The 16468-nt window shown below is 42.5% G+C and overlaps 1 protein-coding gene across 4 annotated transcripts in view; it reads right to left on the bottom strand.

Annotated features, from left to right (window-relative positions):
* Window positions 1-882: 882 nt before the first annotated feature.
* LOC121509019 (CSC1-like protein 2) overlaps window positions 883-16468 on the bottom strand; it is an 85189-nt gene continuing 69603 nt past the window's right edge. For all 4 annotated transcript variants that reach the window (XM_041786201.1, XM_041786204.1, XM_041786202.1 and 1 more), the window contains 10 exons: window positions 16233-16386; window positions 16029-16135; window positions 13355-13441; window positions 12763-12828; window positions 12504-12666; window positions 12096-12201; window positions 11848-12015; window positions 9682-9797; window positions 9523-9606; window positions 883-9405 (listed from right to left, as the gene is read on the bottom strand). In XM_041786201.1, coding sequence (XP_041642135.1) covers window positions 9202-9405; window positions 9523-9606; window positions 9682-9797; window positions 11848-12015; window positions 12096-12201; window positions 12504-12666; window positions 12763-12828; window positions 13355-13441; window positions 16029-16135; window positions 16233-16386 — 1255 coding nt within the window. In that variant the 3' untranslated portion in view covers window positions 883-9201. The remainder of the gene's footprint in view (window positions 9406-9522; window positions 9607-9681; window positions 9798-11847; window positions 12016-12095; window positions 12202-12503; window positions 12667-12762; window positions 12829-13354; window positions 13442-16028; window positions 16136-16232; window positions 16387-16468) is intronic.

Genomic DNA, 16468 nt, shown 5'->3' with positions numbered 1-16468 from the left:
CTATCCTTCCGTGCAGCAGTCCAGGGCCCCGGTTGACGTGGTGTGGAGTTTAGCGGGGAGTTCACTCCATGCCGGTCGACAGCTGGCCGCGTCTCCGCGGAAAGATGGAAAAGTGAGGAGCAGGCTGATGCTTTGGGTTTTGCTCCAATAAGGACCCACGGATGTTCGCGGTGTGTTGACACAGCCATCGGCCGCGAAGCAGGATCTGTAGCCGCGGTGGAAGCAGCGGTGGCGCCGGGAAATGTGTGAGCTATGTCCGCAGAGGAAGACGCAACAGGGGCTGTGTCCTCCAACTCAGCGCTTGAGGAAGCTGGAGCAGCGCCGAAAATGACTGTATCCAAGTGCTTCTCGGCGTCCTGGATTTTGTAGAGAGTGGAGATTCTTTGCTCCAATTCGCAGATCTTCTTGCTGAGATCGGCGCAGCTCTGACAGCTAGGCAGTGAGGTGAGTGGAGCCATGGCCCCTTGACAGTGTTCACTGTTAGTTACTCCTGAAAACTTTAGGATCCAGAGAGCCGAATATTAAAATTCCTCCCACACACAAAGAGACGGTTGACAGTTAGGACTATCCAGCAGTCAGAAAAAAACAGTTGCTTAAAACCAGTTAAAAACGTCCGAAAACGTAACCGTATGACAGAGCAGCCGGGAGGTTTGACACAGCACGCACAACAAAAAAAATCTTTAAATATTTCACTTGGTATGAGATGAATCCAGAATTTATGGAAATGTAACTTTTTGAGGTAAATCACAGGAAAAAACTAATGTTTTCATGATATTCCCATTTTTCAGATGCACCTGTATTATGTATTTAATTAAGATGTTGCATTCAGGGTGTGTTGGTCACAGCAGCTCTGACATGATCACACAGAGCCAGGCGTGGATGGTTTGTAGAGATGGAGCCGATTTTATTGATCAGTAACATAAATAGGACAAATGTTTCACTGTACAGACGACCTGGAGGTAAAAATAAATAGTCACAGCAATAAATTAAAAGCATGAGGAGCGACACACTGTTAGCTGGAGCCGTCTCCATGACGACAGTGCAGTTCATGGTTATTTACAGTTTTTTTATTTTACACACGTGTCCGTTCCAGCGTCCGACGCTTTCGTCTTGCTCGCTCTTCGGTTCACATTCGTCTTTTTACGACTTCAGAGACAAAATTTAAAAAACTAAGAAAAGCAAAAAGCAGCGTCTGATTATTAAAAACTGTAGTTACATTTGACAACAGCATCGTCTTCACAGCTAATACACGTCAGTATCAAATACTTCAGTCAGCAGGTTACAAAAATATCACACAGACTCTTTATTGTCATTATTAGGAGGATTATTATGGGCATCTTCAGTTTTACTGCACACAGAGGTCAGTGAATGCAGCAGCTCTCTACCCACAGATCAGCTCAGGAACTTTCCAGAAATCAGCTGACTAACCCTCCAGAAATCAGCTGACTAACCCTCCAGAAATCAGCTGACTAACCCTCCAGAAATCAGCTGACTAACTCTCCAGAAATCAGCTGACTAACCCTCCAGAAATCAGCTGACTAACCCTCCAGAAATCAGCTGACTAATCCTCCAGAAATCAGCTGACTAACTCTCCAGAAATCAGCTGACTAATCCTCCAGAAATCAGCTGACTAATCCTCCAGAAATCAGCTGACTAACTCTCCAGAAATCAGCTGACTAACTCTCCAGAAATCAGCTGACTAATCCTCCAGAAATCAGCTGACTAACCCTCCAGAAATCAGCTGACTAACCCTCCAGAAATCAGCTGACTAATCCTCCAGAAATCAGCTGACTAACTCTCCAGAAATCAGCTGACTAACTCTCCAGAAATCAGCTGACTAACCCTCCAGAAATCAGCTGACTAACCCTCCAGAAATCAGCTGACTAACTCTCCAGAAATCAGCTGACTAATCCTCCAGAAATCAGCTGACTAATCCTCCAGAAATCAGCTGACTAACCCTCCAGAAATCAGCTGACTAACTCTCCAGAAATCAGCTGACTAACTCTCCAGAAATCAGCTGACTAACTCTCCAGAAATCAGCTGACTAACTCTCCAGAAATCAGCTGACTAACTCTCCAGAAATCAGCTGACTAACCCTCCAGAAATCAGCTGACTAACCCTCCAGAAATCAGCTGTCTAACTCTCCAGAAATCAGCTGACTAACCCTCCAGAAATCAGCTGACTAACTCCAGAAATCAGCTGACTAACTCTCCAGAAATCAGCTGACTAACTCCAAAAAATCAGCTGACTAACTCTCCAGAAATCAGCTGACTAACCCTCCAGAAATCAGCTGACTAACTCTCCAGAAATCAGCTGACTAACCCTCCAGAAATCAGCTGACTAACTCTCCAGAAATCAGCTGACTAACTCTCCAGAAATCAGCTGACTAACTCCAAAAAATCAGCTGACTAACTCTCCAGAAATCAGCTGACTAACTCTCCAGAAATCAGCTGGCTAACTCTCCAGAAATCAGCTGACTAACCCTCCAGAAATCAGCTGACTAACTCTCCAGAAATCAGCTGACTAACTCTCCAGAAATCAGCTGGCTAACTCTCCAGAAATCAGCTGACTAACCCTCCAGAAATCAGCTGACTAACTCTCCAGAAATCAGCTGACTAACTCTCCAGAAATCAGCTGACTAACCCTCCAGAAATCAGCTGACTAACCCTCCAGAAATCAGCTGTCTAACTCTCCAGAAATCAGCTGACTAACCCTCCAGAAATCAGCTGACTAACTCCAGAAATCAGCTGACTAACTCTCCAGAAATCAGCTGACTAACTCCAAAAAATCAGCTGACTAACTCTCCAGAAATCAGCTGACTAACTCTCCAGAAATCAGCTGGCTAACTCTCCAGAAATCAGCTGACTAACCCTCCAGAAATCAGCTGACTAACCCTCCAGAAATCAGCTGACTAACTCTCCAGAAATCAGCTGACTAACTCTCCAGAAATCAGCTGACTAACTCTCCAGAAATCAGCTGACTAACTCTCCAGAAATCAGCTGACTAACTCCAGAAATCAGCTGACTAACTCTCCAGAAATCAGCTGACTAACTCCAAAAAATCAGCTGACTAACCCTCCAGAAATCAGCTGACTAACTCTCCAGAAATCAGCTGACTAACCCTCCAGAAATCAGCTGACTAACTCCAGAAATCAGCTGACTAACTCCAGAAATCAGCTGACTAACTCCAGAAATAAGCTGACTTACTCCAGAAATCAGCTGAGTAACTCCAGAAATCAGCTGACTAAAGGGTGTAGGATGGCGGCGAGCGCTGACGGTGGAGTATGAACCCCTAAAACGGCCTTCACGTCTCATCTCGTCTCAAACATGCCGGCCAACACATCCATCCAGAACATGGTTTCTCAACAGGTGGGTCGGGATCCAAAGTGGGTCTGAATTTGTGCAAATGTGAAAAAAATTTGAAGATGTAGGGATCCCTGTGGATCTTTATCCATACATGTTAATTTACTTATCAAGATTTGTTTCGTCTTGAACTTATTTATGTCTATAACTGGTCATAATAAAGTTGATTTTTACTAAATCAAGGAAACTGCTCCAGAAATTTGGTTAAACATTTTCAGATTAATTTCTAAATCAGGTTTTCCTTAAATCTTTCAAAGTCTAGGTTTTCATATTTAAAATCTAGACTTTTTGTAATTCCAAAACTTTCATTTTTCCAAATCTGTTTACAAGTTTATAGATTTTCAAATCCAGATTTAAATTGTTCTTTCTGTATTTAGATTATTTATTTAAAAAAAAAAACAAATCTAGAATTTAGATAACATAAGCTAAAACAAATTGTTTTTGTTTTTCTGTTTTTAAACCAGGTTTTCATATCTCTGATTTTTAATGTTTTTAAAAAAAGGTTTTTGCAGTTCCAAAATTTTCTATTTTCCCAATTTCTATGTCTGGATTTTTTATATTTCTAAATCCATGTTTTCTTTTTTTAAAATCTTTAAAGTTAGAATCTCATATTCTTAAATTTTGATTATTTTTAGAGCTTTTGAAAGATAACAGATTTTAATCACCATTAATCTCATAATTTTTGTAGTTAATCACAATTAATGTATATTTCCAAATCATTTTTTTATATTTCCATTTTTTTTTTCCAAATCTAAATTTTTTTTACATTTTCAAATCAATATTTTTTATATTGCCAAATCTCTATATATTTTTTTATATTTCCAAATCCACATTTTTAATGTATATTTTGAAATCGAGGTTTTCCACATTCAAACATTTAAAAGAGAAATAGTTGGACCAGCCTTCAGCCCTCCCAGTGTCCGACTCAGCGCTCAAACTGAGCTGAAAATGGATTCATGTAGGACCTTTTTAAAAACGAGCTGCCATCAGGAAAACAGGCCAGGACGTTTATCCGTCTGTGCTTGCTGATGGTCGTGTCGCTGCAACAACATCTGACCAATCAGAGCCTTCGGAGCGTCCTTCCGTTCCGTCTGATTGGAGCGTTCTCTGTGGGTCAAGAGCTGCTGGCTGAGCCTCTGATTCCCTCCTCACATCTGGATCCTTCAGGTTCGTGTGCATACAATCACGGCCGGGGCGCCCCCTGGAGGTGACCCCAAACTGAACTCACAGAGAAAACAGACACATCATGGCGACACCAGACGCTGCGGTTCTCCGGCGTGTAGCCGCCAAACGGCGTCCTGCAGGCTACAGCTTTCATAGTCCAGCTCTGTGTCGGCTCACGCATCGACGTACATGAACACACACTCATTAACATACACTCATTAACACACACTCATTAACACACACGCTGCGGAGGAGGAGAGTGAACAGGAGCAACACAAACGGATGTAAACATGAGTCAGGAAAACAAAAAACACCTGAGACTTTTTCATCACCGTCATGTCTCTGCTCGCAAACGCCTCAAAGTTCGCTTTCGCCTCGCGACGTCTGTTGCTGCTGCAGGTCGAGATAGAGGCTGTTCGAGTCATGTGATCCTGATGGTGCTACTTTACCAAACAGTGGACCGAAGTTGCCGACAAAGGCCAGTCAACATAATGAAAAGTGAAATGACAACTTTCAAGGGTATTGTGATGTGCCGTTCACGGACGAGCTGGTTCTGAGAGCCGGATCCTTTAGTGAATGACGGGAGCTGGCTCCTGTTTGAGAGAGAGTTTCCTTTTGAGATTTTGTTGTTTTGAAGACATAAAAAATCCAAACTGGAACCAAATGAAGGGCTGTTTGGGAGCGTAAAGCCCCGTGTGGTTCTTATAAATGAGCTACAAAGAGCTATGATCGGTGGACATAAATAAAGCCAGGATCTTTGTTTGCTAGCAGATCACGTCAGCTGATGGAGCGCTCTTTAACGAGTGTTGGTACGGGATGAAGACATCCCAGACCTCCTCAGTGTCAGCCTGAGTGATCAGATATCAAACTGGTTTTATTGGGACTGGCCACAGAATAAGTCTGAGACCCTGACAGACCCACTGGGCCCTCCTTATTTAGGATTTATTGATGATATCAATAAATTTATGGCATTTTTCCATCTTTTCAACAATTTTTGCCTGTTTCCTCCCATTTTTGCTCCTTTTAACCACTTTTCAATTCCTCCATTTTTGCTGATTTTCCCACAACTTTTAACCAATTTCTGCCACTTTTTCACCTTTTTCACTGCTTTGTTGGCCCATTTTTTGCCACAGTGCACCAATTTTACCAATCTTAATTCATTTCTGTCTCTTTTAACACATTTTTTCCCCATGATAACCACTTACACTACTTAATCCCCTCATGTTTGTGATGTTTCAGCCACTTCAAGCCATTTTTACCTCTTTAAACCAATTTCTTCATTTTTTAAAATAAAAGTTTTGCCACATTTTTATCTTTCGACTACTCTGTCTGCCCTGTTTGCCACCTTGTACAGGTCTTACCATTTTAAAGCCATTTTTTCCACAATTACAACCCACTTTCGGCATTTTTTCTGCCCATTTTTTGCCACTCTTGAACCCATTTTTGATGTTTTAATCACATATTTGCCACTTTTAACCACTTTTCACTACTTTGACCTCCTTTTTTGCTGATTTTCCCACAATTTAACACATTTTTGCCTCTTTTAACCAATTTCTACCACTTTACCTTTTTTACACTGCCTTGTCAGCCCATTTCTTGCCACAGTGCACCAATTTTAACAATCTTAAACCATTTCAGTCTCTTTTAACACACTTCTGCCACGTAATAACCCCTTACACTACTTGTCCTCCCATTTTTGTTATAGTTCAGCCACTTTAACAACATTTTTGCATTTTTTTAAATGAAGTTTCTGCCACATTCTAACCTTTTCACTACTTTGTCTGCCCATTTTACCTTTATTAAGTCATTTTTTCCACGATTAAAATCCACTTGCACCATTTTTTGCATCTTGAAACTCTTTTTTGATGCTTTTATCCCATTTTTTGCCACTCTTTAGGCCTTTTTTGCCCATTTTTGCCTCTTTCAACCAGTTTTTGCCATATTTTAACCCCTTTTCACTACTTTTTCCACCCTTTTAGCTTATTTTTCTGCCACTTTTGCCTCTTTTAAGCCAATCGTTGCCTCTCAGTTTCTTCCACTTTGTCTGATGTCACGATGTTTTTGCCATGTTTTGGCTGGTAATGAATCAGACATTACTGTTCCAATGGTTTAGTTCTATGTTTTGATTCTTAACTTTCTTATCATTATAAGGAAAAGCTATTTATCTTGATAAAGAGGTTTACATGCCGTAAAAGGCTGTATTGTACTAATGCTTGGTTGGAGTGGCTCTTATTCAGGTCAAAACATCATCACAGATTAAGTATGGGCCGTGATGTTCCTGACCTCCATGGGTCCCAGAAAGCTCTCCTCTTTACCCCCCCTTGTTGAGGTGTGTCCACGTAAAGTGGAGGATTAACCATTGGTTCCTGAATGATCTGAACTGATCTAAATCCCTGCTAATGTGTTATGAGATTATCAGTCAGATTAAAACTGATGTCTGGCTCGACCTGCAGCAGCATCCTGGAACAGACTGGAGACGTTTGTGGAGGACGTGAAAGTCAGACTTTAGTCCTTTTCTTTTCTAAATCATGTCAGACGGATGAACGATGAACGTTTGACTAAATCTAATAAAGGGAATCAGTTTGAGAAGAATGACCTTGTAGCTGGTTGTCGGAGTATTTCTGGTGATGATGATGATGATAATGATGATGGTGAAGAAGTACTCTTCATGATCAGGTGAGGAATAAGCTACACAACACTCTCACACGCTTTAAAACACACACAGACAGAGAACATTTCCCTTGAGAATCCTGACATTTTCAGGCGTTTCGAGTAGACCGTCTGGACGAAAAGCGCTGCTCTTCTTTGTCTACCTGGGCTCAGACTTCTGCTTACTGCTGCTGCTGAAGAGTCCGAGCGTCGGCTCAAAGTCCTCGGTGATGGATGAAAAGAGTTCAGATTGCTAAACCTACACAGACACAAACATCGCCGCTCCCTTTGTCGTGTTCATGATTTAAGGTCCACCAGGCGGAACGAAACCAGAGAGGAAGTCGTGTTAGATCCATGATCGGACAGCTGAGGGACCAGAGTGAAGCTGGGCGCCGCAGCAGGCGTTCAGACCAGGGATCTGCTGATGTTTAGGCCGCTGCAGTCCTGCAAACATAAATTTTTACACCTGGATGCTGCTTACAAGCTTCTGACAGACGGACACACGGGCGCCATATTGGAGAGGTGCTGCTTCAGCTCAAAACTAATGCAAGTCTATGACAACAGGAAGTCTAACATCGCCAACAGACTCATGACTGGGTCTTCTTCCCCTCGCCAGTCCCACCCACTTTGCCTAAAGTTGCCAAATATGGCCACCAAGTAAGGGAAAATGGAGGGAAACAGCCCCTACATGCCCAGTTTCATGAACATTCCATCCTATGATGTCATCCTTTTACGTATAAAACATTCCCTCACTGCCTTTTACAATGATGTCATCAAAGCTTCTAAGACATTCCACTCTCTGCTTTCAAGGTGAGGTCATCAGCACTTATAAAACATTCAATCCTCTGCCTTTGAAGATGATGTCATCAAAGCTTATAAAACAGTCCATCCTCTACCTTTGAAGATGTCATCATAGCTTATAAAACATTCCATCCTCTGCCAATCAAAGTGATGTCATAAAACTTAGAACGCATTCCGTCCTGTCTTTCAAGATATCAAAGCTTAAAAACATTCCTTCCTAGCCTTTAAAGATGATGCCATCAAAACTTTTAAAACGTCCATCCTCTGCCTTTGAAGGTTTTGTGTTCATGTAAAATTTGTGTAGGCCCCACCCTCTTTCATTGTGAAGCCATGCTGTTGTAACCCGTGTTCAATCTGTCAATATAATTCATATTTCAGTTATGAACATTTTAATCAACAGACATCTGCTGCCAGGATTTGATTTATTCTTAGACACCTCTTCCCCTCTACAAGATGGCGCCCATGTGGCCGTATAGCCATTGTGAACAGAAGTAGCATCTATGTGTCCACATCTACGCCTGCAGTAGATGACATCATCCAGAGGAAGTGATGTCATCGATCCAAACAGAATTGGAACATGCAGCGAAGCTCGGCAGGTCAAAGAAATCCAAACGTCCATGTGCAGAGTTGATCAAACCGAGAGCGTCCGTGATTCCACCAAATGAAGGATGAAACGGGCAAACAGGGAGGGAGTGTGCGGTGCGTCTGCGTAAGCTAGGCTTCTACACTACAAGAGCTGGCAGTTGGCGAGATATTCAGCACTCTGATGTCGGAGGACGGCGGCGATGTCGTCCACCACGCCAAAGGAAAAAAAAAAGTGTCAGCTTTGACCCTGGACAGGTCGAGTTCCTGCGACCAATCAGGAGTCAAGACACGAGTGCGAACAAAGGAAATCCAGCCCAGGCACAAATTTTTAAACCCCGCCCCCCACCCCGAGAAAAAAACAAAGAAACTTTTGGCTTTGTGGTTATGTACAGTGGCGTCCTGTGGAGGCAGTCTGATGTCTGTGACGTTTCCACAGGCGAGCAGGGCGGGAAGTTGGCGACCCGGCGCCGGCGTCGGAGGTCAGGGTCAAGTCATCGAGCTGGGAGGGGGAGGAGCTAACGGGGTCAGACTATCTCTATGTGTGTTTGAATGTGCAGTGATTCTCCAGTCAGCTTCTTTTTTACTGTGGCGTGAGCGTAGACCCGTAAGCTCCTCCCTCTCCCTCTAGCTCCACCCCCTGCTACTGGTGGACCTCGTTGGCTATCAGACTGTCCTCCCCTGACTGAAAATCCGCCTCGTTGATGCTGTTCCCCCCGTTTAGCATCTCCTCGTCCTGGGAGGAGCCTCGGTCCTCCTCGCCGCTCCCGCCCCCCGGCTCGTCCGAGTTTGGGTCCTGGAGCACCTGGGCGATGTACATCTGCTGCTGCTGCTGTTGCTGCTGCTGCTGTAACCATGGAAACAACAAACACAGGTGAGAGGACGAACGCCAAAACCAGGACTGGTAGTAGACCTCAGCGGTACTTTGAATGCCATCAAACCAGAACAGGAAGAGCTCTCTCACCTGAGATTTGGTGGTTGGCGAGGACGAGGGACGAGCAGGACGTCCGTTCTCCACGGCGTCCACGTCGGTCTCCTTGGTGTCGATCTGAGACAGAATCAGGGTTGGATGTTTAAAGACCAACACTAAGAGCTTATTAACCAATCAGAGAGCTCCATTTACCTTATAGTTGTGGGCGCTGAGGTACTTGAAATGTCCGAAGCAGACGTGGGACAGACACACCACAATGGTGACCACCAGGACCACCAGGGTGAACATGGAGGTCGGCGTCTCGAACCCTGAGACCAAATACACCACCGTGTGGTTAGGAGTTAACCCAACATTCCATCTTTGACAGGATTACGATACAAAGGAAAAAATCACCTCCAATTCCAAACAAGCTGGGGCGCTGTGTAAAATAGCCTTTCCAGATGTTAGAGCTGCCCACGCCATAGGCACTAATGTAGTGGTTCTCAACCTTGGAGTCGGGACCCCCTTGGGGATCACGAGTCACTCCGTAGGGGTTTAGATTACACTGTTGCCATTTTACACCAATTTTACCAAATTGTAACACTTTTTCATAACTTTTTAACACCAATTTTGCCAATTTTAGCACTTTTTGTCACTTAAAACCCACTTTTGTCCATTTTAAACCCTTTCCATCACTTTTTTTCTGCCTGTTTTTGCCACTTCTAAACCAATTCTTGCCACTTTCTGCCTATTGTTGCCTCTATCAACCCCTTTTTCTGCCCATTTTAACCACAGTTTTCCCATTTTTGCCAGTTTATATCAATTTTTCGTCCCAGTCCACCTAATTTTCCCCATTTTTTTGCACTTTAAAGCCATTTAAGTCACTTTCTAATACCCTTTCACCACTTTTTGTGCCCATTTTTGCCAGTTTAAATCAATTTTTGGTTCATTTTTTGCCACTTCAACCAATTTATGTTCTTTAAAAATCCAATTACAACACCTTTTCCACATTTTTTTTGCCATTATTAACTTATTTTAGCAATTTTTCACTAATTAATTTTTCCAATTTTGAATGGAAGTTATTTTCATTTTAAGAAGGCTATATACTACGCAAACAAATAGGGATATTTGTTTCATTCATAATAGTGGTTATTATTCAGGTCAAAAATAAAAATGTTATCACAGCTTGACTTCACAATGGACCATGGTTTTGCCAACTTCCATGGGCCCCCAGTTTGGCTGGGTCCCAGAAACCTCCTCTTCATCCCCCTTATGGACGGCCTTGTCTGCAAATGACTGTGCTGAATGTTCATAGCTGTTCAACCACCTTCAGGTAAAGTGGGGGTCCCTGGTCTCTGGCACCTTTATTTTGGGGGTCACGGGCTGAAAAGGTTGAGAACCCCTGCACTTACACAACCCCATACCATCAGAGATGTAGGCTTTAGAACTGAGCCAGGAGAACAAGCTGGATACTGGATCACAGAACAGTTTTCCATGTTTCCTCTGATCACAGAACAGTTTTCCATGTTTTTTTTCTGATCACAGAACAGTTTTCCATGTTTCCTCTGATCACAGAACAGTTTTCCATGTTTTTTTTCTGATCACAGAACAGTTTTCCATGTTTCCTCTGATCACAGAACAGTTTTCCATGTTTCCTCTGATCACAGAACAATTTTCCATGTTTCCTCTGACCACAGAACAGTTTTCCATGTTTCCTCTGACCACAGAACAGTTTTCCATGTTTCCTCAGTCCATGTTAAATGAGCTTTGGTCCAGAGAAGACGGCGGTGTTTCTGGATCCTGTTCACATATGGCTTCTTTTCTCCATGATCCAGCTTTAACTGTCATTGGTGGATGGCACGGCCACCTGTGTAGACAGACGATGATTTCTGGAATGTTCCTGAGCCCATGCAGTGACTTCAGTCCAGAATCATGCCTGTCTTTAATGCAGTGGCCCCTGAGGGCCCCTCCAGCCTTGTCCCTTGCTCACAGAGATTTCTCCAGATTCTCTGAGACTGTTGATGATATTATGGACTGTAGATGGAGGGAGATTTAAAGCCCATCTTCATCTCTAAGAGACTCTGCCTCTCTAAAATGCTTCTGTTATACCCAGTTATGGGACTTTCAGCCTTTTGTTGTCCTGTCTCAACTTTTCTGAGACGTGTTGCTGCTATCAAATTAAAAATGAGCTAACATCTGATTCATTCTTTACGTTCTATTGTGAATCAAATTTGGGTTTATGAGATCTGACAATCATTGACTTCTGTTTTTTTTTTAATCATTTTTACACAGCGACCCAACTTTTTGGAATAGAAGTTGTAAATTAATAAACATTAATTCAGTTAAAGAGGCATCCATCTAGCAGGAGGCGGGGTTTACCTGTGCGTACAGTGGAGAAGAAGAGCAGCCAGAAGAGGCAGAGGATGGGGGCGGCCACCACCTGGGTGACGGCTCCTGAGTGGATCTTCTTGTCCAGTTTGGAGGGCAGGTAGGCGTAGTACATGTTGTACCTGTCCACCAGGTGTTTGAGCAGCATGTACATCAGACCTGGAGGAGGACAGACAAAGTCAGAGATGGAACTGATCCTAAAACAGGAGCAGTGCATGCTGGGATGCCTTGAGACTGACCGAAAGGGACGATGATGGGGCAGGTGATGCTGTACGCCATCACCACGGTGAACACGTTCATCATCCAGGCGTACGCCGCTCCAAACTGAAACTCATAGGCCTGATGCTGCAGAGACAGAGGACATGATTTCAGACTGGAGACTGATACAACAGCGCCCCCAAGAGGCTGAAGTATTCACTACACAACAGAAAGACGTCCCGATAGAGATATAAAACCCCTTAAAACGTTAAAATGTGCCCTTAAGTTTCAACAATAACGACTCCAAACGTCTGTCTGGGATGTTCGGTGGTTACAAAGTAGAAATAACCTGTGATCAGGACTTTTATTTTGTAGTAATGGAGTTGAAAGGCTCTTGTTAAAAGTTAAACTGAAGTCTAAAATCCATCATGCTCAGTGTCATTCCTCACCCTCTTGACGTTGCGGCGGTCGGCGGCGGAGCGAGCCAGGCACAGGCGTATCATATACATGAGCAGACCCGGGATCCTCAGCAGGTCCATGGCGTTACCGATGAACGCTGAGGCGATGACGTAGTTCACGAAGAATGCGCCATTATCTGGCAGGAAGACGCACCTGAAAGAAACACGGTGACTCAGTGAGGAGTGTTTAAATAAAAAGATTAATAATAAAGTTCACAATAAAAGGAAGTAAAAACTGTCCAGGACTTACTCGAACCGGATTTTAGCGTCAGCCAAGAACTTCTTATCGAAGAGCCAGCGGAAAAAAACATCCAGGCTGGAAAACAGAGGCGAGTCAGGGGGGATATTTAGACCTATCAACCAATGATCGGTGTGGCCAGTGTTTTACATTATGGGACTCCAACACTCTTGTCTCAGTCAGTTATTTGTCTGCAGAACCCTGGAGTGTTCAGAGTCAGAGCCTAGTAGAAAACCAACAAAAGGAGGCTAGCTGGTGCAGCCTGCCGACAACACCAGCTGTCCTCCATCTTTGTTTTTCTTCAGGAGTCACGTTTAAACACGAGAGTTTCTGTGAGAAGTCCAAACTGTCCTCATGTCTGTGGTCTACCTTTTTTGACATCAGTTAAGATCTGAGATGCGTCTGGTGCATAGCCAGCATCATCCTGTTAAACTTCATATCAGCTCAACTTTATCACGCATTATTTTTTTATATTTAAACTACAGTACCTCCTACTTCAAGACCGGTAAAATCAAGGTAAAGGAAACAAACGTAAAGGACAAGCTACTGAAACCAGTACTAATAAGAATTACAACAGGCATACAGACTAAGTTCAGGGTTTTACCTGCTGAGTCCGAGCGACGGCAGCAGCAGAACCATGAAGATCAGGAAGGTATAACATTTATGCATCGTCGTCCTGTTTTCTCCAGACCTGAAGGCACAAAAGAAAAGTCCCATCAAGGTTTAAACAGGAGGAAATGAAGGTTTAAATTCAGGCTAACAAGAATAAACACAGATGGAGTTATATCAGGGTGACAAACAGTTTTAAATAACAAACAGGTTTAAATAACGGGTTAAATTCAGCTCTAACCTAGTTTAAACACGGACAGAAATAGAGAGGAAAAGGAAAGATCAATCAGGACAATTTCAGGGTCAAATCAGTGTAATACTAGGGTTAAATCAAGGTTTAAAAAAAGCAAAACAAGAGGTTAAATTTAGGCCAAATGGAGATCAGATATGAATAGAACTGAGGTTAATTTAAGGTAGATTCAGGCATCAATTCAGGATTAAATCAGGGAAATTTAAGGGAAATATCAAATTAGAAACAGAATAGAATTCTGGGTTCTATCTGGATCAATACTGGGTTAAACCAGGGTTAAATTCAGGTCATAGCAGATCACAAGAGCCTGGAAATAGGGTTTGATCTCTGGTAAAATCAGGTTTAAATGAAGACCAGGGTGAAAATGATTACATAGCATTGTAAATAAGAGTGGAGTATAAATAAATAAATTTGATCTAAAATTGGGGTTTGAGTTGGATAAAACAAAACAGATATCCAGAGTCCATTCTAGATAAAATCCGGATTGAACAAAGGTTAAATTTAGTTTATAACAAGGTCAATCAGGATGGAACTGGAGTTAAATCTCAGATCATATCAGGTCGATTTCAGGGTTTATTCAGGGTAAAATCAGGGTCATTTCAGGGTTTATGTAGGGCTGGATCAGGGATATTTCAGGGTTATTTCAGGGTTTATTTAGGGTTAAATCAGGGTCATTTCAGGGTTAATTCAGGGAAAAATCATGGTAATTCCAGATTTTATTTAGGGTTAAATCGGGGTAATTTCAGGGTTTATTTAGGGTTAGATCGGGGTAATTTCAGGGTTTATTTAGGGTTAGATTGGGGTAATTTCAGGGTTTATTTAGGGCTAGATCAGGTCAATTTCAGGGTTTATTTAGGGTTAATACAGGGTCATTCCAGGGTTTATGTAGGGCTCGATCAGGGCAATTTCAGGGTTAATTCAGGGTTTATTTAGGGTTAAATCAGGGTCATTTCAGGATTAGTTTAAGGTTCAATCAGGGTAATTTCAGGGATTATTTAGGGTTAAATCAGGTCCATTTTCAGGGTTTATTTAGGGTTAAAACAGGGTAATTTCAGGGTTAATTCAGGGTAAAATCAAGGTAATTCCAGGGTTTATTTAGGGTTAGATCAGGTCGATTTCAGGGTTTATTTAGGGCTAGTTTAGGGCAATTCCAGGGTTTATGTAGGGCTCGATCAGGGCAATTTCAGGGTAAATTCAGGGTTATTTAGGGTTAAATCAGGGTCATTTCAGGGTTAGTTTAAGGTTCAATCAGGGTAATTTCAGGGTTTATTTAGAGTTAAATCAGCTCCATTTTCAGGGTTTATTTAGGGTTAAAACAGGGTTATTTTAGTGTTAGTTTAGGGTTCAATCAGGGTAGTTTCAGGGTTTATTTAGGGCTAGATCAGGTCAATTTCAGGGTTTATTTAGGGTTAGATCAGTGTAATTTCAGGGTTTATTTAGGGTTAATACAGGGTAATTCCAGGGTTTATTTAGGGTTAATACAGGGTAGTTTCAGGGTTTATTTAGGGCTAGATCAGGGTAATTTCAGGGTTTATTTAGGGTTAATACAGGGTAATTCCAGGGTTTATTTAGGGTTAGATCAGGGTAATTTCAGGGTTTATACAGGGCAATTCCAGGGTTTATTTAGGGTTAAATCAGGGTCATTTCAGGGTTAATTTAGGGTTTAATCAGGATGAAATCTTGGTTCACAGGATTAAATTACTTTCTACCAAAGTCAAACGAGGACCGGACTCAGATAACAAGTCAGATTAAATCCGAGCCATATCAGTGTGGATAAAGGGTCATATTAAGGTTAAAATCAGATAAAGAAAGGATTAAATCAGTATCACATTTGTGATGAAACCTGGGTTAAATGTGGGTTGCCTCAAGATCAAATAACTATGAAACTGGGGTTGAAACAGGGATAAAATCAGGGCCATTTCTCGGCCAAATTTAGGCTTAAATAAGGATTAAATAAAGATTTGAAAAGGATTAAATCCAGAGTGAAACCTGAGTTAAATCATGAACAGAGATCAAATCACTGAGATAAACCCTGTATAAAATCAGGACCATTTCAGGGTCAAACTAGATAAAGCCACGATTTAAAACTAGGATCAAACCTGAGTGGAACTCAATTAAACCTAGGTCAAACCAGGGTCAACTACGCCTGGAACTGGGGTTAAAATGAGGGCTGTTTCTGGGCCAGATTTAGGTAAAAACTGGGGACAAATGAGGTTAAACCACAGTGTAGGACTGCCACTTTAATAAAACACTGAAGTACTGATGCTGCATTGAATCTTTGATTCCTCTTTATAGTGTCCTGATATTTGATTGATTCTGGTACTTCTATTGTGTTATACAATGTAAAGTACTGATCCAGATCTGTAGTACTGGTTCTTATTCATAAACCTGATCCAGTATTAAACTGCAGCCGTGTTACCTGGTCCAGTGAGCCTCGAAAAAGGCGGAGTAGTAGACGATTGTGGGCAGCAGAGCTGAGAACGCCCACAGCAGCAGAGTGGGGAAGAACTGAGTGATAATGGGATTCTGGAGAGCAAACAAACAAACAAATAAATAAATAAACAAACAGAGTCAGAGGACTCAAACATTTCAAACGCCCCCCCGATCACTGCTCTGCTCTTACGTTGAGATACTCGACGGGCTTGGTGACGTTGAACTTGTCCATGGTGGTGATGATGATGGCCGGGGTGGTGAGGAAGAAGAGCAGAATGAACAGGATGCAGTTAATGATGAAGCAGCGAATCCACCATGAGATCCCGCCCAGCGACAGGTGCTCCCTGCAGGAGGAAACCGGCAGTCAGCTGACAGCGATGGGCATGTTTAGTTTGTATTTGTTAGTGTTTTAAGCAGGTGGAGCTT

Source organism: Cheilinus undulatus, linkage group 4, assembly GCF_018320785.1.
Source record: "Cheilinus undulatus linkage group 4, ASM1832078v1, whole genome shotgun sequence".
Taxonomy (NCBI): domain Eukaryota; kingdom Metazoa; phylum Chordata; class Actinopteri; order Labriformes; family Labridae; genus Cheilinus; species Cheilinus undulatus.
This window is presented reverse-complemented; position numbering and strand designations above follow the sequence as displayed.